The sequence below is a fragment of the Eleutherodactylus coqui genome, chromosome 10 (assembly GCF_035609145.1).
Source record: "Eleutherodactylus coqui strain aEleCoq1 chromosome 10, aEleCoq1.hap1, whole genome shotgun sequence".
Lineage (NCBI taxonomy): Eukaryota > Metazoa > Chordata > Amphibia > Anura > Eleutherodactylidae > Eleutherodactylus > Eleutherodactylus coqui.
Window position 1 is genome coordinate 64,359,050 of NC_089846.1, and position 24,465 is coordinate 64,383,514.

General features: G+C 47.3%; 1 protein-coding gene across 4 annotated transcripts in view; it reads right to left on the bottom strand.

The window, feature by feature from the left end:
- Positions 1 to 15,764: 15,764 nt before the first annotated feature.
- The window catches only part of DMPK (DM1 protein kinase), a 51,812-nt gene continuing 43,111 nt past the window's right edge, over positions 15,765 to 24,465 (bottom strand). For 3 of the 4 annotated variants that reach the window (XM_066581157.1, XM_066581156.1, XM_066581154.1), the window contains one exon: positions 15,765 to 23,278. In XM_066581157.1, the coding sequence (XP_066437254.1) occupies positions 23,271 to 23,278 (8 nt within the window). In that variant the 3' untranslated portion in view covers positions 15,765 to 23,270. The remainder of the gene's footprint in view (positions 23,279 to 24,465) is intronic. The other variant, XR_010786963.1, reaches the window with a different exon arrangement.

The following is a 24,465-nucleotide window of genomic DNA, read 5'->3' on the forward strand; positions in this document are numbered from 1 at the left end:
AATATCTGCTCTACTGTATTTCTTTAGACAGATGCCCAGGTGGATCTGGATAAGTTATTTCCGTTACTAATATTATTGCACCATGCAGAAAGTGAAGACAAGCATTGGGTATTGTCTTTTTTGCTGAGCAAAGAAATTTTTATTAGTGCCTTCTGTCTATTCAGAGCAGCTGCCTGTTCCCACCAATGCATGTAAATGGGAGTAGTCTGGTCTGGTCCTTCTAGCTGTGAATACGATATTATGTTTGACCACTAGATGGTGCTGTTGCACTGTTAAAATGACAGCATCAGGATTTGCAGAACACATTTCAGTGAAGTCCAGTGAGTTCCCCCCATTGCTGATTTTGTTGCAGATTTGCAGAAGAGTTCACGCTCTCAATTGAATTTAAATTGAAGTAATGAAATATGCACCAAAATCTACACAAAATCAGCTATGTAAGAACGCACTCTTAAGCAGATTTTGGGTTCTACATGTGCTCACATTTACAGCCAGAGGCATAACTTGAAGCTCCTGGGCTGCAGTGCAAGATCTCTAATGCAGCTTTGGTTTGCTATGAGATTTTTAAAATACTGGTGTTTTCTTATGTTGTACAGTAGGCCTTTGATCCCCTCAGGCACCAGGGCTGGGTGTAACTGCATCCTGTGCACCAAACTATACCCCCAACTCTCCCATATTCGCCAGTACAGACCCACGGTAGCAGGAGACATGTTCCACCACACACCGCTGCAGCCCCATTCCCAAACCGTAGTCCATTAAACATCATCTCTCATCATGCTTGCTGCACATCGTCACCTGACCACTTCCCCCTCTCCAGCTCTGAGTACAGAGTGTATAGGTGGAGTGGTCAGATGATGCTATGCAGCAGCTGCATCCTGTGTCAGGGATGAAGAAAATTGATGGTTTCTGCTGCTAATGGAGTAAGGTTTGAGAGCGGAGACTCCTCAGTGCATTGGGGGGGGGGGGGCACTATTAGTAGGTGGAGCCACAAAAGGGGCACTATTCATAAGTGAGTCCATAGTGGGGACATTATTACTTTGTGGTGCCAGAGAGACGGTACTAGTATTGTGGGTGTAGGGGAGTTGACTGAGAGGCTCATTGATGGTAGCAGCATGATAGAGAGAGTATGCAGAGATGAGTTGTGACTAGAAGAAGTTATCATGGTGGTCTGAGCCCCGATAAAGAAGAAAACACATGACGCCAATCAGAGGAGATGTCACCTGTGATCAGTGGAAGCAACTGCACTGTAATCACTATCACTGTAGATCTGGTATCTATTATTTAGAGGTATACTAGTACTATAAGGCGGTCACCAAGGGGCTCTATTACTGTGAGTGGACACAATGGGTATAGTTTAGTATAAAAAACCATTGCCTAATGTAAAAAAACAAATTGCTGTTTGGCACCACAGTAATTCTCCCTGTTTTCACTGTTGAAAGGTTAAGTATGCCTCCTGGTTTATCCTTCACAGGGAGTAAATCTCATTTACATCAGATGACGTTTTGCTGCTTTTTTATGTTAGTGCAGTCTCCTTGTTGCCAGCATGATAATCCAGCACATCCTAGAAATGTTCGATCAGATTTAGGATGGGGACTGACTTGGCCAGTTAACTTACACTTCTTTCATGCCATGCCTTCTAGTTGCCATGATGCCTAGCAAGGTAAACAATCCTGTCCACACACCACCTATCGTGGTAACCTGTTCCACTCATTGATCACCCTTACTGTCTAATATCTAATCTGTGTCGCCTCCCTTTCCGTTTCATCCCATTGCTTCTAATCTTTCCTTGTGTAAATGAGAATAGGGCTGATCCCTCTGTACTGTGACAGCTCTTCAGATACTGGTAGACAGTAGAGATGAGCGAGCGTACTCGTTCGAGTATTAGCGTGTTCGAGATGCTCGTTACTAGAGGCGAGCACCACATGATGTTCGAGTTACTTTCACTTTCATCTCTGAGACATTTGCGTGCTTTTCTGGCCAATAGAAAGACAGGGAAGGCATTACAACTTCCTCCTGTGATGTTCCAGCCCTATACCACCCCCCTGCAGTGAGTGGCTCCAGAGAGCAGGTGTCACCTGAGTATTTAAATCTGCCCCGCCCGCGGCTCGCCACAGATGCATGCTGACAGAGATCAGGGACAGTGCTGCTGCCGCTGCCGCTGCCGCTGCCGCTATGGGGAGAGTGTTAGGAGTTATTTTAGGCTTGAAGAACCCCAACGGTCCTTCTTAGGGTCACATCTGACCGTGTGCAGTACTGTTGAGGCTACTTTTAGCAGTGTTGCACAATTTTATTTTTTTTTGTATATCGGGCGTCCAGAGCATTGCGTCCTCAGTCTGCAGTCATTTTACTCAGTATAGGGGCAGTACTGGTGAGGCAGGGAAAGAGATATACAGGCTATATAGGCAGTGGGCTTTTTCAAAAAAATTGGGGGAAAAATACTATATTTGGGCTGCCTGTGACCTTGTAGAGTTTACTGCGTGTCTGCTGGGGGTAGTAGTCCTAATTAATACGCAGCTAAGCGTAACAGCAGGCTTGCGCAAAATTGTTTCCTGCCTCTGCTGTCTCCGTTACATCACCGCCGTCATCCCGGCAGAGGGAAACAGTATACATAATATTATACACTGCCTACAGTATCTGTCTGCTGGGGGTAGTAGTCCTAATTAATACGCAGCTAAGCGTTACAGCAGGCTTGCGCAAAATTGTTTCCTGCCTCTGCTGTCTCCGTTACATCACCGCCGTCATCCCGGCAGAGGGAAACAGTATACATAATATTATACGCTGCCTACAGTATCTGTCTGCTGGGGGTAGAAGTCCTAATTAATACGCAGCTAAGCGTTACAGCAGGCTTGTGCAAAATTGTTTCCTGCCCTCTGCTGTCTCCGTTACATCACCGCCGTCATCCTGGCAGAGGGAAACAGTATATATAACATTATACGCTGCCTACAGTATCTGTCTGCTGGGGGTAGAAGTCCTAATTAATACGCAGCTAAGCGTTACAGCAGGCTTGCACAAAATTGTTTCCTGCCTCTGCTGTCTCCGTTACATCACCGCCGTCATCCTGGCAGAGGGAAACAGTATACATAATATTATACGCTGCCTACAGTATCTATCTGCTGGGGGTAGAAGTCCTAATTAATACGCAGCTAAGCGTTACAGCAGGCTTGCGCAAAATTGTTTCCTGCCTCTGCTGTCTCCGTTACATCACCGCCGTCATCCCGGCAGAGGGAATCAGTATACATAATATTATACACTGCCTACAGTATCTGTCTGCTGGTGGTAGAAGTCCTAATTAATACGCAGCTAAGCGTTACAGCAGCCTTGCGCAAAATTGTTTCCTGCCTCTGCTGTCTCCGTTACATCACCGCCGTCATCCCGGCAGAGGGAAACAGTATACATAATATTATACGCTGCCTACAGTATCTGTCTGCTGGGGGTAGAAGTCCTAATTAATACGCAGCTAAGCGTTACAGCAGGTTTGCGCAAAATTGTTTCCTGCCTCTGCTGTCTCCATTACATTACCGCCGTCATCCCGGCAGAGGGAATCAGTATACATAATATTATACGCTGCCTACAGTATCTGTCTGCTGGGGGTAGAAGTCCTAATTAATACGCAGCTAAGCGTTACAGCAGGTTTGCGCAAAATTGTTTCCTGCCTCTGCTGTCTCCGTTACATCACCGCCGTCATCCCGGCAGAGGGAATCAGTATACATAATATTATACGCTGCCTACAGTATCTGTCTGCTGGGGGTAGAAGTCCTAATTAATACGCAGCTAAGCGTTACAGCAGGTTTGCGCAAAATTGTTTCCTGCCTCTGCTGTCTCCGTTACATCACCGCCGTCATCCCGGCAGAGGGAATCAGTATACATAATATTATACGCTGCCTACAGTATCTGTCTGCTGGGGGTAGTAGTCCTAATTAATACGCAGCTAAGCGTTACAGCAGGTTTGCGCAAAATTGTTTCCTGCCTCTGCTGTCTCCGTTACATCACCGCCGTCATCCCGGCAGAGGGAATCAGTATACATAATATTATACGCTGCCTACAGTATCTGTCTGCTGGGGGTAGAAGTCCTAATTAATACGCAACTAAGCGTTACAGCAGGTTTGCGCAAAATTGTTTCCTGCCTCTGCTGTCTCCGTTACATCACCGCCGTCATCCCGGCAGAGGGAATCAGTATACATAATATTATACGCTGCCTACAGTATCTGTCTGCTGGGGGTAGAAGTCCTAATTAATACGCAGCTAAGCGTTACAGCAGGCTTGCGCAAAATTGTTTCCTGCCTCTGTTGTCTCCGTTACATCACCGCCGTCATCCCGGCAGAGGGAAACAGTATACATAATATTATACGCTGCCTATAGTATCTGTCTGCTGGGGGGAGAAGTCCTAATTAATACGCAGCTAAGCGTTACAGCAGGCTTGCGCAAAATTGTTTCCTGCTCTGCTGTCTCCGTTATGTCACCGCCGTCATCCCGGCAGAGGGAAACAGTATACATAATATTATAAGCTGCCTACAGTATCTGTCTGCTGGGGGTAGAAGTTCTAATTAATACGCAGCTAAGCGTTACAGCAGGCTTGCACAAAATTGTTTCCTGCCTCTGCTGTCTCCGTTACATCACCGCCGTCATCCTGGCAGAGGGAAACAGTATACATAATATTATACGCTGCCTACAGTATCTATCTGCTGGGGGTAGAAGTCCTAATTAATACGCAGCTAAGCGTTACAGCAGGCTTGCGCAAAATTGTTTCCTGCCTCTGCTGTCTCCGTTACATCACCGCCGTCATCCCGGCAGAGGGAAACAGTATACATAATATTATACGCTGCCTACAGTATCTGTCTGCTGGGGGTAGAAGTCCTAATTAATACGCAGCTAAGCGTTACAGCAGGTTTGCGCAAAATTGTTTCCTGCCTCTGCTGTCTCCGTTACATTACCGCCGTCATCCCGGCAGAGGGAATCAGTATACATAATATTATACGCTGCCTACAGTATCTGTCTGCTGGGGGTAGAAGTCCTAATTAATACGCAGCTAAGCGTTACAGCAGGTTTGCGCAAAATTGTTTCCTGCCTCTGCTGTCTCCGTTACATCACCGCCGTCATCCCGGCAGAGGGAATCAGTATACATAATATTATACGCTGCCTACAGTATCTGTCTGCTGGGGGTAGTAGTCCTAATTAATACGCAGCTAAGCGTTACAGCAGGTTTGCGCAAAATTGTTTCCTGCCTCTGCTGTCTCCGTTACATCACCGCCGTCATCCCGGCAGAGGGAATCAGTATACATAATATTATACGCTGCCTACAGTATCTGTCTGCTGGGGGTAGAAGTCCTAATTAATACGCAACTAAGCGTTACAGCAGGTTTGCGCAAAATTGTTTCCTGCCTCTGCTGTCTCCGTTACATCACCGCCGTCATCCCGGCAGAGGGAATCAGTATACATAATATTATACGCTGCCTACAGTATCTGTCTGCTGGGGGTAGAAGTCCTAATTAATACGCAGCTAAGCGTTACAGCAGGCTTGCGCAAAATTGTTTCCTGCCTCTGTTGTCTCCGTTACATCACCGCCGTCATCCCGGCAGAGGGAAACAGTATACATAATATTATACGCTGCCTATAGTATCTGTCTGCTGGGGGGAGAAGTCCTAATTAATACGCAGCTAAGCGTTACAGCAGGCTTGCGCAAAATTGTTTCCTGCTCTGCTGTCTCCGTTATGTCACCGCCGTCATCCCGGCAGAGGGAAACAGTATACATAATATTATAAGCTGCCTACAGTATCTGTCTGCTGGGGGTAGAAGTTCTAATTAATACGCAGCTAAGCGTTACAGCAGGCTTGCGCAAAATTGTTTCCTGCCTCTGCTGTCTCCGTTACATCACCGCCGTCATCCCGGCAGAGGGAAACAGTATACATAATATTATACGCTGCGTACAGTATCTGTCTGCTGTATCAGCTCAGCATTTTAAACAATAGAAGCAAAATACTTAGGGCCTACTAGTGGCCTTTGGCCACTTGACTGCTTCTGAGCTGTGAATTCCACTAGCTCAGTCATACACACCTACGTCTCACTACATGCGTGCGCAAAATTGTTTCCTGGTCCTGCTGTGCGTTCCGTAAGCGAAGTCAGCCTCCAACCACAGGCCAATAAGCGGCACATTTAATTACAGCGTTCTGTTTCTGCTCTGCTCGTAATACACCATGCTGAGGGGTAGGGGTAGGCCTAGAGGACGTGGACGCGGGCGAGGACGCGGAGGCCCAAGTCAGAGTGTGGGCACAGGCCGAGCTCCTGATCCAGGTGTATCGCAGCCGACTGCTGCGGGATTAGGAGAGAGGCACATTTCTGGCGTCCCCAGAATCATCTGAGAATTAATGGGTCCACGCGGTAGACCTTTATTAGAAAATGAGCAGTGTGAGCAGGTCCTGTCGTGGATGGCAGAAAGTGCATCCAGCAATCTATCGAGCACCCAGAGTTCTACGCCGTCCACTGCTGCAACTCTGAATCCTCTGGCTGCTGCTCCTCCTTCCCCCCAGCCTCCTCACTGCATTACAATGACACATTCTGAGGAGCAGGCAGACTCCCAGGAACTGTTCTCGGGCCCCTGCCCAGAATGGGCAGCAATGGTTCCTCTCCCACCGGAGGAGTTTGTCGTGACCGATGCCCAACCTTTGGAAAGTTCCCGGGGTCCGGGGGATGAGGCTGGGGACTTCCGGCAACTGTCTCAAGAGCTTTCAGTGGGTGAGGAGGACGATGACGATGAGACACAGTTGTCTATCACTCAGGTAGTAATAATTGCAGTAAGTCCGAGGGAGGAGCGCACAGAGGATTCGGAGGAAAAGCAGCTGGACGATGAGGTGACTAACCCCAGCTGGTTTGCTAAGCCTACTGAGGACAGGTCTTCAGAGGGGGAGGCAAGTGCAGCAGCAGGGCAGGTTGGAAGAGCCAGTGTGGTGCCCAGGGGTAGAGGCAGGGCAGGATGCCTTTCTCGTGACCCTCGCGTTACACACATTCTGGCCACTACGGATTACTGGGTGTACACACTGCTCGACCCACGGTATAAGGAGAACCTTTCCACTCTCATACCCGAAGAGGAAAGGGGTTCGAGAGTGATGCTATACCACAGGACCCTGGCGGACAAACTGATGGTAAAATTCCTAGCCGTGCCAACCCTCTGCAGTGTGTGCCTGCGGTTCCTCCTCATGGCAGACGCACTTATAAATAGACACGAGGGTGATGTGGCATGAGGGCAGCTGAAGGCTGCGCAGGGACAATTTGGTGTGCGCTGTGGACACTGGGTCGTGCAGGGGGGGGTTGGGCAGCATGTAACCCAGGAGAAGTGGCAGCGGAGTGTCATGCAGGCAGTGATTGTGCTTTGTTGGAGGTAGTGTGGTGCTTAGCTAAGGTATGCATTGCTAATGAGGGTTTTTCAGAAGTAAAAATTGTTAGCTTAATATTGGGACCTGGTAACTTGAGATGCAGCCCAACATGTAGCCCCTCGCCTGCCCTATCCGTTTCTGTGTCGTTCCCATCACTTTCTTGAATTACCCAGATTTTCACAAAGGGAAACCTTAGCGAGCATCGGCGATATACAAAAACGCTCGAGTCGCCCATTGACTTCAATGGGGTTCGTTATTCGAAACGAACCCTCGAGCATCGCAAAAATTTCATCCCGAGTAACGAGCACCCGAGCATTTTGGTGCTCGCTCATCTCTATTAATGTGGCTTAATTTGTAACTAGGCCTATTGGCAGCCCAGTTAAAATAAAAATTGGTTCAGGTGCAAGTTTCAACGCTTTATTGAATTGAGAATTGAAACGTATAAACATTGTTTACAAAAGTTATATGAGTGAGCCTTGTGGGCCTAAGAAAAATTGCCCGTTCGGCGTGATTACGTGAGGTTTCAGGAGGAGGAGCAGGAGGAGGAGGAGGATGAATATAATACACAGATTCATGAAGCTAAAAGGTCCCCGTTTTGATGGTGATAGAGAACGATGCTTCCATCCGCGGGTGCAGCCTACGTATTGTTTAGGTATCACTGCTGTCCACTGGTGGAGAAGAAAAGTCTGGGGAAATACAGGCTTTGTTCATCTTTATGAGTGTAAGCCTGTCAGCACTGTCGGTTGACAGGCGGGTACGCTTATCCGTGATGATTCCCCCAGCCGCACTAAGCACCCTCTCTGACAAGACGCTAGCCGCAGGACAAGGAAGCACCTCCAGGGCATACAGCGCGAGTTCAGGCCACGTGTCCAGCTTCGATACCCAGTAGTTGTACGGGGCAGAGGCGTCACGGAGGACGGTCGTACGATCGACTACGTACTCCCTCACCATCCTTTTACAGTGCTCCCGCCGACTCAGCCTTGACTGGGGAGCGGTGACACAGTCTTGCTGGGGAGCCAGAAAGCTGTCAAAGGCAGGGTCACGAGAAAGGCATCCTAACATGAAGTCAGCCATGTGTGCCAGGGTACCTGTACGCAACACATGGCTGTCCTCACTAGGAAGATCACTTTCAGGATCCTCCTCCTCCTCAGGCCATACATGCTGAAAGGATGACAGGCAAGCAGCATGGGTACCGTCAGCAGTGGGCCAAGCTGTCTCTTCCCCCTCCTCCTCATGCTCCTCCACCTCCTCCTCCTCAACGCGCTGAGATATAGACAGGAGGGTGCTCTGACTATCCAGCGACATACTGTCTTCCCCCGCCTCCGTTTCCGAGCGCAAAGCGTCTGCCTTTATACTTTGCAGGGAACTTCCCAAGAGGCATAGCAGAGGAATGGTGACGCTAATGATTGCAGCATCGCCGCTCACCATCTGGGTAGACTCCTCAAACCTTCCAAGGACCTGGCAGATGTCTGCCAACCAGGCCCACTCTTCTGTAAAGAATTGAGGAGGCTGACTCCCACTGCGCCGCCCATGTTGGAGTTGGTATTCCACTATAGCTCTACACTGCTCATAGAGCCTGGCCAACATGTGGAGCGTAGAGTTCCACCGTGTGGGCATGTCCCACAGCAGTCGGTGCACTGGCAGATTAAACTGATGTTGCAGGGTGCGCAGGGTGGCAGCGTCTGTGTGGGACTTGCGGAAATGTGTGCAGAGCCGGCGCACCTTTCCGAGCAGGTCTGACAAACATGGGTAGCTTTTCAGAAAGCGCTGAACCACCAAATTAAAGACGTGGGCCAGGCATGGCACGTGCGTGAGGCTGCCGAGCCGCAGAGCCGCCACCAGGTTACGGCCGTTGTCACACACGACCATGCCCGGTTGGAGGCTCAGCGGCGCAAGCCAGCGGTCGGTCTGCTCTGTCAGACCCTGCAGCAGTTCGTGGGCCATGTGCCTCTTCTCTCCTAAGCTGAGTAGTTTCAGCACGGCCTGCTGACGCTTGCCCACCGCTGTGCTGCCACGCCGCGCGACACCGACTGCTGGCGACGTGCTGCTGCTGACACATCTTGATTGCGAGACAGAGGTTGCGTAGGAGGAGGAGGAGGAGGGTGGTTTAGTGGAGGAAGCATACACCGCCGCAGATACCACCACCGAGCTGGGGCCCGCAATTCTGGGGGTGGGTAGGAAGTGAGCGGTCCCAGGCTCTGACTCTGTCCCAGCCGCCACTAAATTCACCCAATGTGCCGTCAGGGAGATATTAGTGGCCCTGCCCGCCTGTGCTTGTCCACGTGTCTGTTGTTAAATGGACCTTGGCAGTAACCGCGTTGGTGAGGGCGCGTACAATGTTGCGGGAGACGTGGTCGTGCAGGCCTGGGACGGCACATCGGGAAAAGTAGTGGCGACTGGGAACCGAGTAGCGCGGGGCCGCCGCCGCCATCATGCTTTTGAAAGCCTCCGTTTCCACAAGCCTATACGGCAGCATCTCCAGGCTGATCAATTTGGCTATGTGCACGTTTAACGCTTGAGCGTGCAGGTGCGTGGCGGCATACTTGCGCTAGCGACGGCTGGACGGTGCGCTGAGAGACTTTGGTGGATGGGGCCGAGGACAGCGGAGATGAGGGTGTGGGTGCAGGCCAGGAGATGGTAGTGCCTGTGTCCTGAGAGGGGGGTTGGATCTCAGTGGCAGGTTGGGGCACAGGGGGAGAGGCAGTGGTGCAAACCGGAGCCGGTGAACGGCCTTCGTCCCACCTTGTGGGGTGCTTGGCCATCATATGTCTGCGCATGCTGGTGGTGGTGAGGCTGGTGGAGGTGGCTCCCCGGCTGATCTTGGCGCGACAAAGGTTGCACACCACTGTTCGTCGGTCGTCTGCACTCTCAGTAAAAAACTGCCAGACCTTTGAGCACCTCGGCCTCTGCAGGGTGGCATGGCGCGAGGGGGCGCTTTGGGAAACAGTTGGTGGATTATTCGGTCTGGCCCTGCGAGGGGGCGCTTTGGGAAACAGTTGGTGGATTATTCGGTCTGGCCCTGCCTCTACCCCTGGCCACCGCACTGGCTCTTCCAACCTGCCCTGCTGCTGCACTTGCCTCCCCCTCTGAAGACCTGTCCTCAGTAGGCTTAGCAAACCAGGTGGGGTCAGTCACCTCATCGTCCTGCTGCTCTTCCTCCAAATCCTCTGTGCGCTCCTCCCTCGGACTTACTCCAATTACCTACTACCTGAGTGATAGACAACTGTGTCTCATCGTCATCGTCCTCCTCACCCACTGAAAGCTCTTGAGACAGTTGCCGGAAGTCCCCAGCCTCTTCCCCCGGACCCCGGGAACTTTCCAAAGGTTGGGCATCGGTCACGACAAACTCCTCCGGTGGGAGAGGAACCATTGCTGCCCATTCTGGGCAGGGGCCCGAGAACAGTTCCTGGGAGTCTGCCTGCTCCTCAGAATGTGTCATTGTGAGGAGGCTGGGAGGAAGGAGGAGCAGCAGCCAGAGGATTCAGAGTTGCAGCAGTGGACGGCGCAGAACTCTGGGTGGTCGATAGATTGCTGGATGCACTTTCTGCCATCCACGACAGGACCTGCTCACACTGCTCATTTTCTAATAAAGGTCTACCGCATGGACCCATTAATTGTGAGATGAATGTGGGGACGCCAGAAACGTGCCTTTCTCCTAATCCCGCAGCAGTCGGCTGCGATACACCTGGATCAGGAGCTCGGCCTGTGCCCACACCCTGACTTGGGCCACCGCGTCCTCGCCTGCGTCCACGTCCTCTAGGCCTACCCCTACCCCTCAGCATGGTGTATTACCAGTAGTGCAGAAACAGAACGCTATAATTAAATGTGCCGCTTATTGGCCAGTGGTTGGAGGCTGACTTCGCTTACGGAACGCACAGCAGAGCCAGGAAAGAATTTTGCGCAAGCCCGCTGTAACACTTAGCTGGCTGCGTATTAATTAGGACTACTACCCCCAGCAGAGACGCAGTACAGTCAGGACGGTCACAGGCAGCCCAAATATATTTTTTTGTCCCAAATTTTTTGGGAAAAGCCCACTGCCTATATAGACAGTATATGTCTTTCACGTTTTTCACTGTCCCTGCCTTAGCACTACTGGCCCTATACTATGTAAAATTACTGCAGACTGTTTCCCTCTGGACAGGATGACAGCAATGATGTAACGGGCAACGCAGAGCCAGGAAAGAATTTTGCGCAAGCCCGCTGTAACACTTAGCTGGCTGCGTATTAATTAGGACTACTACCCCCAGCAGAGACGCAGTACAGTCAGGACGGTCACAGGCAGCCCAAATATATTTTTTTGTCCCAAATTTTTTGGGAAAAGCCCACTGCCTATATAGACAGTATATGTCTTTCACGTTTTTCACTGTCCCTGCCTCAGCACTACTGGCCCTATACTATGTAAAATCACTGCAGACTGTTTCCCTCTGGACAGGATGACAGCAATAATGTAACGGGCAACGCAGAGCCAGGAAAGAATTTTGCGCAAGCCCGCTGTAACACTTAGCTGGCTGTGTATTAATTAGGACTACTACCCCCAGCAGAGACGCAGTACAGTCAGAACGGTCACAGGCAGCCCAAATATATTTTTTTGTCCCAAATTTTTTTGGAAAAGCCCACTGCCTATATAGACAGTATATGTCTTTCACGTTTTTCACTGTCCCTGCCTCAGCACTACTATACTATACTATGTAAAATTACTGCAGACTGTTTCCCTCTGGACAGGATGACAGCAATGATGTAACGGGCAACGCAGAGCCAGGAAAGAATTTTGCGCAAGCCCGCTGTAACACTTAGCTGGCTGCGTATTAATTAGGACTACTACCCCCAGCAGAGACGCAGTACAGTCAGGACGGTCACAGGCAGCCCAAATATATTTTTTTGTCCCAAATTTTTTGGGAAAAGCCCACTGCCTATATAGACAGTATATGTCTTTCACGTTTTTCACTGCCCCTTTCTCAGCACTACTGGCCCTATACTATGTAAAATTACTGCAGACTGTTTCCCTCTGGACAGGATGACAGCAATAATGTAACGGGCAACGCAGAGCCGGGAAAGAATTTTGCGCAAGCCCGCTGTAACACTTAGCTGGCTGTGTATTAATTAGGACTACTACCTCCAGCAGAGACGCAGTACAGTCAGGACGGTCACAGGCAGCCCAAATATATTTTTTTGTCCCAAATTTTTTGGGAAAAGCCCACTGCCTATATAGACAGTATATGTCTTTCACGTTTTTCACTGTCCCTGCCTCAGCACTACTGGCCCTATACTATGTAAAATTACTGCAGACTGAGGACGCAATGCTCTGCACGGCCGATATACAAAAAAAAAAAAAATGTGCAACACTGCAAAAAGCAGCCTCAACAGTACTGCACACAGTCAGATGTGGCCCTAAGAAGGACCGTTGGGGTTCTTGAAGCCTAAAATCACTCCTAACACTCTCTCTATAGCAGCTCCAGCATCAGCAGCACTTTCCCTGAGCTATGTCAGAATGCATCTGTGGCGAGCCGCGGGAGGGGCCGATTTATATACTCGGGTGACACCTGATCTCGCCAGCCACTCACTGCAGGGGGGTGGTATAGGGCTTGAACGTCGCAGGGGGAAGTTGTAATGCCCTTCCTGTCTTTCTATTGGCCAGAAAAGCGCGCTAACGTCTCAGAGATGAAAGTAAAAGTAACTCGAACATCGCGTGGTACTCGTCACGAGTAACGAGCATCTCGAACACGCTAATACTCGAACGAGTATCAAGCTCGGACGAGTACGTTCGCTCATCTCTACACATTAACCAAAGCGATTAATGGGTTTCACCTGCCCTCTTGGTTGGGCATGGGCAATTTTTCTGAGGTACATTTGTACTGTTGGTACACCAATTTTTTTGGGCCCTCGCCTACATTGTAATCCTAGTAATTTTTAGCCCACCTGCATTAAAGCTGACATTACCTCAGCTGTGCTGGGCACTGCAATGGGATATATTTATGTACCACCGGTGGGTTCCAGGGAGCCACCCATGCTGTCGGTCCACACGGAGTTGTAACTGCATGTGTCCACTTCTAAAGAACCCCAGTCTGACTGGGGCATGCAGTGTGGGCCGAAGCCCACCTGCATTAAAGCTGACATTACCTCAGCTGTGCTGGGCACTGCAATGGGGTATATTTATGTACCGCCGGTGGCTTCCTGGGACCCACCCATGCTGTCGGTCCACACGGAGTTGTAACTGCATGTGTCCACTTCTAAAGAACCCCAGTCTGACTGGGGCATGCAGTGTGGGCCGAAGCCCACCTGCATTAAACCTGACGTTACCTCAGCTGTGCTGGGCACTGCAATGGGATATATTTATGCACCGCCGGTGGCTTCCTGGGACTCACCCATGCTGTCGGTCCACACGGAGTTGTAACTGCATGTGTCCACTTCTAAAGAACCCCAGTCTGACTGGGGCATGCAGTGTGGGCCGAAGCCCACCTGCATTAAACCTGGCGTTACCTCAGCTGTGATGGGCAATGCAATGGGATATATTTATGTACCGCCGGTGGGTTCCAGGGAGCCACCCATGCCGTGGGTCCACAGGGACTTCACATTAGGGAGTTGCACCTGCCAGTGTCTATGAATTAAAAACCCCGGTCAGACTGGGGCATGCAGTGTGGGCCGAAGACCACCTGCATTTAATCGGACGTTACCTCAGCTGTGATGGGCACTGCCATGGGATATATTTATGTACCGCCGGTGGCTTCCTGGGACCCACCCATGCTGTGGGTGCACACGGAATTCCCATTGTGGAGTTGTACCTGCCTGTGACTATTTATAAAAAACCCCGGTCTGACTGGGGCATGCAGACACCTTGACAAAATAAATAGTGTGTGGCACATGGGTTCCCCATTGCTATGCCCACGTGTGCAGCTCCTGATGGAGGTGGCACAGGATTGGATTTTTCATAGCCTACAATGCTGCACAGAAGCAATCGCCCCTGCCCCTTTTAAAGAGGGTCGCTGCCTGGCCGTGCCAACCCTCTGCAGTGTGTGCCTGCGGTTTCTCCTCATGGCAGATGCACTTATAAATAGACATGAGGGTGGTGTGGCTATGAGGCCAGCGTGTGGCATGAGGGCAGCTGAAGGCTGCGCAGGGACACTTTGGTGTGCGCTGTGGACACTGGGTCATGCGGGGGGGTTGGGCAGCATGTAATCCAGGAGAAGTGGCAGCGGAGTGTCATGCAGGCAGTGGTTGTGCTTTGTTGGAGGTAGTGTGGTGCTTAGCTAAGGTATGCCTTGCTAATGAGGGTTTTTCAGAAGTAAAAATTGTTGGGAGGGGGGGAGGCACTCTTGCCGCTATTATGGCTTAATAGTGGGACCTGGGAACTTGAGATGCAGCCCAACATGTAGCCTCTCGCCTGCCCTATCCGTTGCTGTGTCGTTCCCATCACTTTCTTGAATTGCCCAGATTTTCACAAATGAAAACCTTAGCGAGCATCGGCGATATACAAAAATGCCCGAGTCGCCCATTGACTTCAATGGGGTTCGTTACTCGAAACGAACGCTCGTGCATCGCGAAAATTTTGTCTCGAGTAACGAGCACCCGAGCATTTTGGTGCTCGCTCATCTCTAGTAGACAGCTATTAAGTCTCCTCTCAGCCTTCTTTTTTGCAAGCTAAACATTCCCAGATCCTTCAACCGTTCGGCATAGGACATGATTTGCAGACCGCTCACCATCCTGGTATCTCTTCTCTCAACTTGCTCCAGTTTGTCTGTCTTTTTTAAAATGGAGCACTCAGAACTGGACATAGTATTCCAGATGAGGTCTGACTAAGGAAGAGTAGAGGGGGATACTTACCTCATGTGATCTAGACTCTACGCTTCTCTTAAAACATCTCAGAATTCTGTTTTCTTTTTTGCTGCTGTATCACACTGTTGACTCATGTTCAGTCTGTGACCTATTAGTAGACATATCCATGTCTTTCACATGTGCTGTTGCTTAGCCCAATTCCTCCCATTCTGTATGCACTTTTTTTTTCATTTTTCTTGCCCAGATGCAGAATTACAGTATTCTGTTAGTCGCTGCCCACTGTTCAAGCTTGTCTACATCTTTTTGAATCCTCTCTCTGTCCTCTAGTGTTAGCTATCCCTCCTAGCTTTGTGTCGTCGGTAAATTTGATCAGTTTCCTCTCAATTCCCTCCTTAGGAAATTGAGAGGAAACTAATAAAATTTGTAAGTTCTCCTTGAGGGAACTAACGCAGAGGCATAACTAGGAGCTGCTCCAATGCAAAATCTGTAACAGGGCCCCTTACGTACCATGTGCAATTTACAATAATGGTGTCTTGGCATGTGATAAAGGGGCATTTGGGCGACTGCTACCTCTGCATCCCCTATAGCTACACCCTAACCTATATGGGTAGAATGGAGGACAAACTTCAGTATCATTATAATTTTCGTCTTTATTCACCAGGTAAACTCACACAATATATATAAATACAAACATCTATGAGAATCACTCGTACTTTTATCATTACTTACTATACACACAAATGTTCTCTTTCTTCCAAATATATACAGTTATCTATACATTGAGCATATATACATAACTTGGTAGTAACAAAACATAAATAAAATATATTACATCTGACTTTCATATATCTATATATATCTATATATAAACAGGTATACATACATTTATATAGATATAAAAATAAAACACTATTGTGTGCATAGCTATTACCAAACATGGCAGTTCATTCAATTATCATGTAAACTCAATTCTCAGGGACTAAGTTGGGTGATCTGCAGAGTGGGATTTACATTCACAGGTACAATATTTGGCAGTATGCGGTGAGTAACCTCTGAATGCTTTTCTGAGTAAGCAAAGCGACATTCAAGGAAAAAATACATAGTGCATCTTTAAGAAAATGTATCAAGAATCACTAAAACAATCCCAAACGTAAGTGAAGACTTAAGAAGCAATAACAGTGTCCCCATCTGCATTTCCAAATTTGTGCTTTTCACTTAAAGGGGATCTCCAGTGCTTATGCTTCCTAGTATGCATTCCATAGGGTTGCTGACAAATTGTTTATAATGTCGGTTTCAGATAATCATACTTTCTAGCGTCCCTATTATAAACCAGATGCGGACCGCACACCCGCCTGGGCTCTACCAAATGACATTTACATAGTAACATATAACATAGTATGGAAGGCTGAATGAAGACAATGTCCATCTAGTCCAGCCCGTCTATCCTCCTGTGTTGATCCTGATTTAGATCTCTGGAGCGTTCTATCATGACATGGTGCAGTAAACTTGCAGAACTTGGAGGTCCTGCAACCTTAATACAGATGTTAAAATGTTATCATCATGCCATACCGAAATCTTAGGCTAAATTCACATCTGCCCCAGGGATTCTGTTTTCCTGCTCCGTTTTGGGAGCAGGAAAAAAGAATTCCCTGTCTGAGTGGATCTGTCTCATGACATTGACTATAATGGGGTCTGTTCAGGTTACTGCACTTGTCTGGCATTTTTACCGGATGAAAAAATCCTGCATGCACAACTTTTTCATCCGGCATTTCATACTGAGTATATGCCAGAGACTCTGAATGGAGCATCTGACGAAAATGTGAATGGAGCCTTAGGGCTCATGTCCACGGGCAAAATGACATTTAAAATCCGCAGCGGATCTCCCGCGCGCGGATCCGCACCCCATAGGGATGCATTGACCACCCGCGGGTACATAAATACCCGCGGATCGTCAATAAAAGTGATTTTAAAAAAAATGGAGCATGAAAAAATCTGGACCATGCTCCATTTTCATGCGGGTCTCCCGCGGGGACGGCTCCCGCGGGCTTCTATTGAAGCCTATGGAAGCCGTCCGGATCCGCGGGAGACCTAAAATAGGAATTTAAAGCATTTACTCACCCGCAGCGGGCCGCGAAGCTCTGCTCTTCCTCACGGCTGCATCTCCCTTGCTTCGGCTCGGCGGATGTGCCCGGCGCATGCGCGCGGCACGTCGACGACGTGCCGGCGATGTGCCGCCGGCGTCAGGAATTCATCCGCCGGCCGAAAATGAAGATCCGGCCGTGAGGAACAGCTGATCTTCGCCGTCCGCTACGGAAAGGTAAATGCTTTTAAATTCCTATTTTCGGCGCTCATGTCCGCGGGGCAGGAGGGACCCGCTGCAGATTCTACATGTAGAATCTGCAGCGGATCTGATTTTCCCCGTGGACATGAGGCCTTAGACTGGGTTGACATTAGCGTTTTGCGTTCCATTTTCCTGTTCCGTTCTAAAGGCAGAAAAACAGAAATAAACTGATACAGTAAAATCCCCGTTGATTTCACTGGGTCTTATTTTGTTTCATTTTGCCTCAGTTCCATCTGATTTCCGTTTTTTTGCCAGAAAAAAAAGACTACAAGTTTGTTCCATGGCTGTGATCTTTTTATGGAAATCGCTACTGTCTTAGGTCTTATTGACATCAGCATTTCACTTTCCGTTTCTCCTAGATCTGTTTTTTGTAGGGGGGTTTTTTAAATTAAACCTATTGCAAAACAGATTTAAAATGGAACCAAACAGAAACCAATGGAACAGAACTGGAACGAGCAGAACTGCGGCTCGAAAAATCCCATGGAAATCAACCAGTAAGACATAATCATTTCTTTTTTTCCACTTTGCTGCTCCTCTGTAGGAACAGCAGAACAGAAAACAAAGATGCTGATGTGAACGAGCCCTTATGGAGAAGCCTTGAATGCAAATACTGTCTGTAACATAGCAGCTGTCTCCAAAATACACATTTGTGGAACACATATTTCTCCAAGCTTTAATTTTGACCAAAAGTGATTTATAGATATTAAACCTCATCCTCACCTTGGATACTTCCATTTGTGAATAACCGTACATTCATATCATTCCCAAAGACAGAGAGACTAGCTCAACGAGAGACTAAGCAGCATCCAGACTAGCCCAACACTGATCATCTCTGCGCATACAACAGAATTACATAACTACTTTTCCATGGCCACCCTGTACATATCTGGTGTGTCCTACCTGTCTGATCGACATCTGCCATCTAGTCACACCCACAGATAGTTGGCAGATTTAGACAACATTGCCAGAACCTCACAAAATCTGTAACAGGCCCCTAACTACCATGCACCATTCTTATGTAGCTAATGGCCTCCATAGCAGCAGGTGCAACATCTATCTCTGCTTCCCCTATAGCTACATCTATGTTATATAGCCTTCCTATATCTATCAGGGTAATTCTCTTTTGGCACATACAATCTAGCAGCAATACATGGGTTTATATATGTATTTCTTTATTTAATTATAGACTATAAGAGCATAAAACAGGCAAAAATGAAGATTGCAGTTCAGCTGTTGTTATCAACAGATGTTTCTTGGTTGCTACGTTTCGGTGAAGTGTCCCATTTACACGTTACCTAAATCTCACTGGAAAGAAATGGTCTCCTCTGGGAATCTGGGCCTCTCGCCATCTCCTATTCTATTTAAAAAGTTCTCTGGAACAAGCTTTGCCAGCGTCTGGTCCTGGTAATGAATCCATAAGCAGGACAGATTACTGGGAACCAGCCAGAAATATAGTCCTGAAGAAAAGAATACCCACTGTGTGTGCCGGTGGTCGTCCCGACCAGTGGCCACAGCTCCTACAGATAATAACCCTTTGTGTTGATTTAAATGCTGACGAAGTTGGCTGGACTTTTACTATTGATAACGTATCCTAATAATAGTTGATTGGTGTGGCCCCACCACTTGGGATCCCCACCGATCAGCTGATCATTAGGCTCACTGTTAGTGCAAATAGTGCTGGAAGAAGATAGCCCTATCAATATTACAACAGCCCAGTTTGGCACCACAGGCACAACTCTCATTTAAGTCAATGGATGCTGTGCCTGCAGTACAAAACCAGGCTGCTTCAATATAGACAGCATTACCTGCTTTCAGCACTGTCTGCACTGACAGTGGGCCCAGTAATCAGCTGATCGGTGGAGATCCCAAGTGGCAGACCCCTGTCAATCAACTACTGATGGCCTATCCTGAGGATTGTTCATCAATAGTAAAAGTGTCTGGACCCAAAAGTGTATATCCACAAAGGTAAGCCATGTGGCTGCTATGCAGCCCTGGGGGACGGAAGCCCAGTCCTGATTGGCCGCATCCACGTTGCTTCTGGGTGGTGAGAACCTGTGCAGAACTCCCCTATCCAAAGGGGAGTATTGTTAGCAAGCAAGGGTTGAGGAATTGGCCCAAGGGGCACGGAAAGGGTTTGAAAATATGCACCAGGCCCTTCTGTCCATGGTGGGAAATTCCAGCACCACAATAGCAGCCCATTTGGATTTTTGTATAGGGCCTCCTTTGGATCTACTGCAATGGTTCTCAACATCTGTGGGTGGCCCAACTACTGGATACTAACCAAAATAACTATGATATGGCCAACTGTCTGTCATGAAAACCCCCATGAAATCTACAGTGTAAATTGTCCATACTGTGCATTGAGTCCCAATGTGAAATCTGTAACAGAGTGCCAACCTACAATGTACTATCTATAACACTGGTGTCTTCTAATGTGCCAGAGAGGCTACAAGCACCAGGGCTGGATGAGATTGCTACCTCTGCACCCAATATAGCTACATCCATGTTGAAAAGTACACATTGTCATTGCCACACATACCGAGATACACAAACATAACATGTTGTAACCAGGAAACATTGGTTTGGTTGAGCATTACTAATTTAGTTTCAATCAGAATTAAACTGGGCTCACATCTGCACCCAAGGTTTTTGGCGCCTCTAGCATAGATCTGGCATGAAATCCTGGAAGAAAAATACAACATGCTGTGCTATTTCATCTGCGAGAATTCCAGGCAACATGCAGGAAGCCGGATTGGCCCCATTACATTCAATGGTGTCCTACCAGCTCCATTCGGGTCCGGTATTTTAAGTTTTCCATTGTTCGCCCCCTAGGATGACGCCAAACAACGGAAATAGTTAGTGTTAGTATAAACCCAGCCCTAATGAGCTGATAAAAATTAGCCTTTTATGGAGGTCACATTAGAGTGCTGAAATGTGTGGGAAATAACAGCCAAAAACAAATGATTCCCTGATGAAATGGGTCATGTTTGCGCGTCCGCATTCCGGGATGTCAAAGCAAGTCCTATAAATAGGTAATTATGATAATTATAAATAAAACTCCATTGCTGGCTGCAGCTAATAATAAAGAACGAGAAATGAAAAAGATATATTGAGATGGCCTGGAAGGACTCCACCGGGTTGGATTTTGTACAACTTTCTTCTACAATTGATTGATGTGGATCGGGAGGGGTACGGTTTCTCCTTCTGGAGAGCACCTAGTAGAAGACTTCTACGGCTGCGCAGGCTCCTCTGGGAAATTTAGCATGCAAATGTGAGGTACAATGCCTCTAGGGCCCTCCCTATTGCAAGGCCTGGTAAAAGGTCAGGCATTGACTTGCAGGAATGCTACCTCCTAATATGTGGCACCCTTGAGGCAACTCCCATTTGCACACAGATGGATGACATGATGATGTCATTTTGTGCACTGAATTCACATGTCACACAACTGCATTGATTAGATCCTCACCAATTAGCAAGTTATTCCTTGTATCTAAACTAAGTTTGGAAATTAATGGGTACTACGAACAATCCCTCCATCAGTTTTTGGACAGTACTATTTGAATTAGGCTATTTATACTATTTCTACCTATCATAGTAAATGGTGAGAAAAGTGGGAGTACTACTACTTTTAACCCTTTCCAATCCGCTGTCTGACATCTTCCTACATTCTGATTAAAGCTTGTACAGCTCAAATGTCAGAAGACGTTCAACAGAGTATTCCCACCGTCTACTGCCAGCCACTCCGCTGTTGGAGCCTCTTTGGCGCACACACGCTGGCTTTAGCCAGCAGATATAACTATTGTATAACAGCAAAAAGAGAAAACCTTTAAGGAAACCATGAATCCAAAATTGGATTGGAAAGGGTTAAGACATAAGGTGTTCACATCCTATGTCCTAGATGTGGTGGAAATAATGCTTTACTGTAAGATCTATTATCACGTGATGTCTATCTATGTACGTATTTATACGTGTACCTGTGTATTTGTGTTACAACTGTGACCGTGATGCAAATCATGCCATACAGTTCTGCAAATAAGGCTTATAGATAATCAAGTTATAAGCAGTCTATTACTATGAACTACAGCTCATAGCCAGCTGACTGGCACTATATTAGCATAATTCTATCTTCATTTATGCAGTCTGCACATAGTACAACCATTAACCCATGTTTCATTCTGAAGAGCCATAATCTTTGATGCAGACTTTTCATACTTCCCATTGCATGTTTGGGAGGAACCTAAAACAAGTCTGTGTAGCACAGAGAGGGAGTTCCCTGTATAGCAGGAAGAACCTTTTCTGATCACCTTAGCTAAAGGGTGGTTACCCAGACAGGAAAATTGCAGAATCCTAGTCTGTAGAAAGCAAAGAGAGGAAGAGGGTAGCTAAAGAAAGGAAATAGTGTAGAGTCTGCTAAGGTTCGTACTAATAAGGTACGTATATGAAAGTTGTCACTGCAGTGGAGAAAGGGTGGATTTACATAGAGCAACTATCGTCTAAATAGTCATTTGAAATAATCATATGAACAACTGTTGTTCAGGTTTTTTCACACACAGCGATTGTTGTTCACAATTTCGTAATCACTGAACAGGTTGTTGGTAGCATTTACGCAGGGTGAAATATCACTTGTTGACTAGTTGACCCCTCCCCAATGCACAGTTATTGCTTGCTGAGTCCACTGAACACACATAAATATGTCTGAGTGGTCTTCAAGTGAACAATCGCTACTGCAATCTCTTACTAGTGTGATTGGTCAGTCGGACGTATGTATGTGCTTTCAAGAACCAATGAGGATTAAGTGGGAGGAGAAAATGGAAAAAAAACACAGGAGCCAATCAACATTTAGGGAGAGGCACATGTCAAACAAGTGCATAACTCCCTGCAAAGTTGTTGGCTAGTCATTGAAAGACAACAATTACCTGTTTACACCAGACAATAATTAATCAACCAGCAACTATTTTTAGGTTGAGGTGAAAGGAAGCGACTAACACTAGAGACTTAATTCTCGCTCATAACCTGGTTGGTGGCCGTGTTTACACAGAACAACTGTTGTTTATATTCATTCTATCAGCAACTATTTGGACAATGGTTGACCCTTGTAAAGCCACTATTAGGCTGTATACTCAATAGCTGCCTTGCAGATATTCTTTGAACAGTTATTGTTCCTTAATCTAGTATACACTAAAAGAGTCAAATTGGAGGATTCTCTGTTGGGCCAAGACAGTCTGACACAATAAAGGGTCCAGGAGAAGTCAACCCTACTTGGAGCTGACTCGGTCCCTTGCTACTAGAGTCTACATCTTACTAGTTGATTTACAAATTTAACTTATTTAAGAAACAATTAAATATGCACTCGGGATCATCTCCTCTGGTGGTCCCAAGGAACTCCAGTCCAACAATGCACAAATGTTAATCTATCACGTAGCTAATAGGAAGCAAGGCCTCCAAAATAATCCAATAACCAAAAGCTAACCAACTTGAAAATGATTAGGACAGAAAATTTGGTTTCAATGAGGTCAGCAGCCAACAGATAATACAGATATAACCCTTTGCAACCCATTTATCCAACCTGACATGCAAGCAGGCACTATTGTCTGGGACACATGGTAGACGTGGGCACGGTGCTATGTAAGGGTCATTAGATGTTTTTGAGACGTCTTTTTTTCCCTCCTTCTCTCTGTTATTAACTTCTTTGAAACTGGAATCTCAAAAATGTCACTCAGAAGAGTGGAGGCACCAGCCACTTTGAGGACCACATGCTCAGGTGCAGGAGATATCCTACCCAGACAGAGTTGGGTTTAAGTACCTGGAAGAAACAGAGACAAGGAGATAAGATAATTGTAGAAGGGTTGGCTAACTTCAAAGATAATGGTCAGTCAGGTAAAAATCTCTGAAACGAAACTGGGGCATAACTGTAAATGTAAGAAATATAGTTATGATTATTGCAAACGGGACCTAAAGCCAAGGGACCTACAGCCCCCACACTACATTTCTCAGCGTTGTTACTATAATAACTGGGGTCTGTGTCGTTTCCATTAGGTTCACACTGTAGTAATTGTTTCATTTCCTTACCCTTCTTGTTCCCAGGTTGTGCCTACTTTAGCTCCAGGTTGAATGTAATGTAATGACCCTGAGTGACCCCAGGGCTGCAACTTGTGGAGCTGAAGAAGACCTGACCCAAATATAAAGAATAATAAGATAATGTAGGAGTCTAAATTGATTTTCGGATGTGCGGTCAGAATTAGAGATGAGCGAACGTACTCGTTTCGAGTAATTACTCGATCGAGTACCGCTATTTTTGAGTACTTCAGTACTCGGGTGAAAAGATTCGGGGGGCGCCAGGGGGAAGGGAGAGGCGTGGCGGCGCGGGGGGTAGCAGCGGGGAACAGGGGGGAGCCCTCTCTCTCTCCCTCTCCCCCCCACTCCCCGCTGCAACCCCCCACTCACCCACGGTGCCCCCCGAATCTTTTCGCCCGAGTACGGAAGTACTCGAAAATCGCGATACTCAGGCGAAAAAGGGGCGTGGCCGAGTACGCTCGCTCATCTATAGTCAGAATTAATGTTGCAGTTTGGGAGTTTGGATTTATTTGGGGATCTGGATATATTTTGGAATCTGGTCTATGGTCTGGATTAACCCCTTAAGGGCCAGCCACTTTTCACTTTTTCTTTGTCTTTTTCATCCCCACTTTAAAAAAAATAATATTTTTTGTATTTTTCCATTGACTAAGCTGCATGAGGGCTTGATTTTCGTTGGATGAGTTGTATTTTTTAATGGTACCCTTTAATGTATCATATAATGCATTGAAAAACTTTTGAAATGGGCTGAAATGGAAAAAAAAACATTTGGGGCCTTTTTTGGGGGGGTCTTGCTTTTTCAGCATTCACCATGCGATAAAAATAACATTATTTTGTGGGCTGGTATAATTATACTGATGACAAATTTATTATATATATATATATATATATATATACATTTTTTTTATTTTTTTTTAT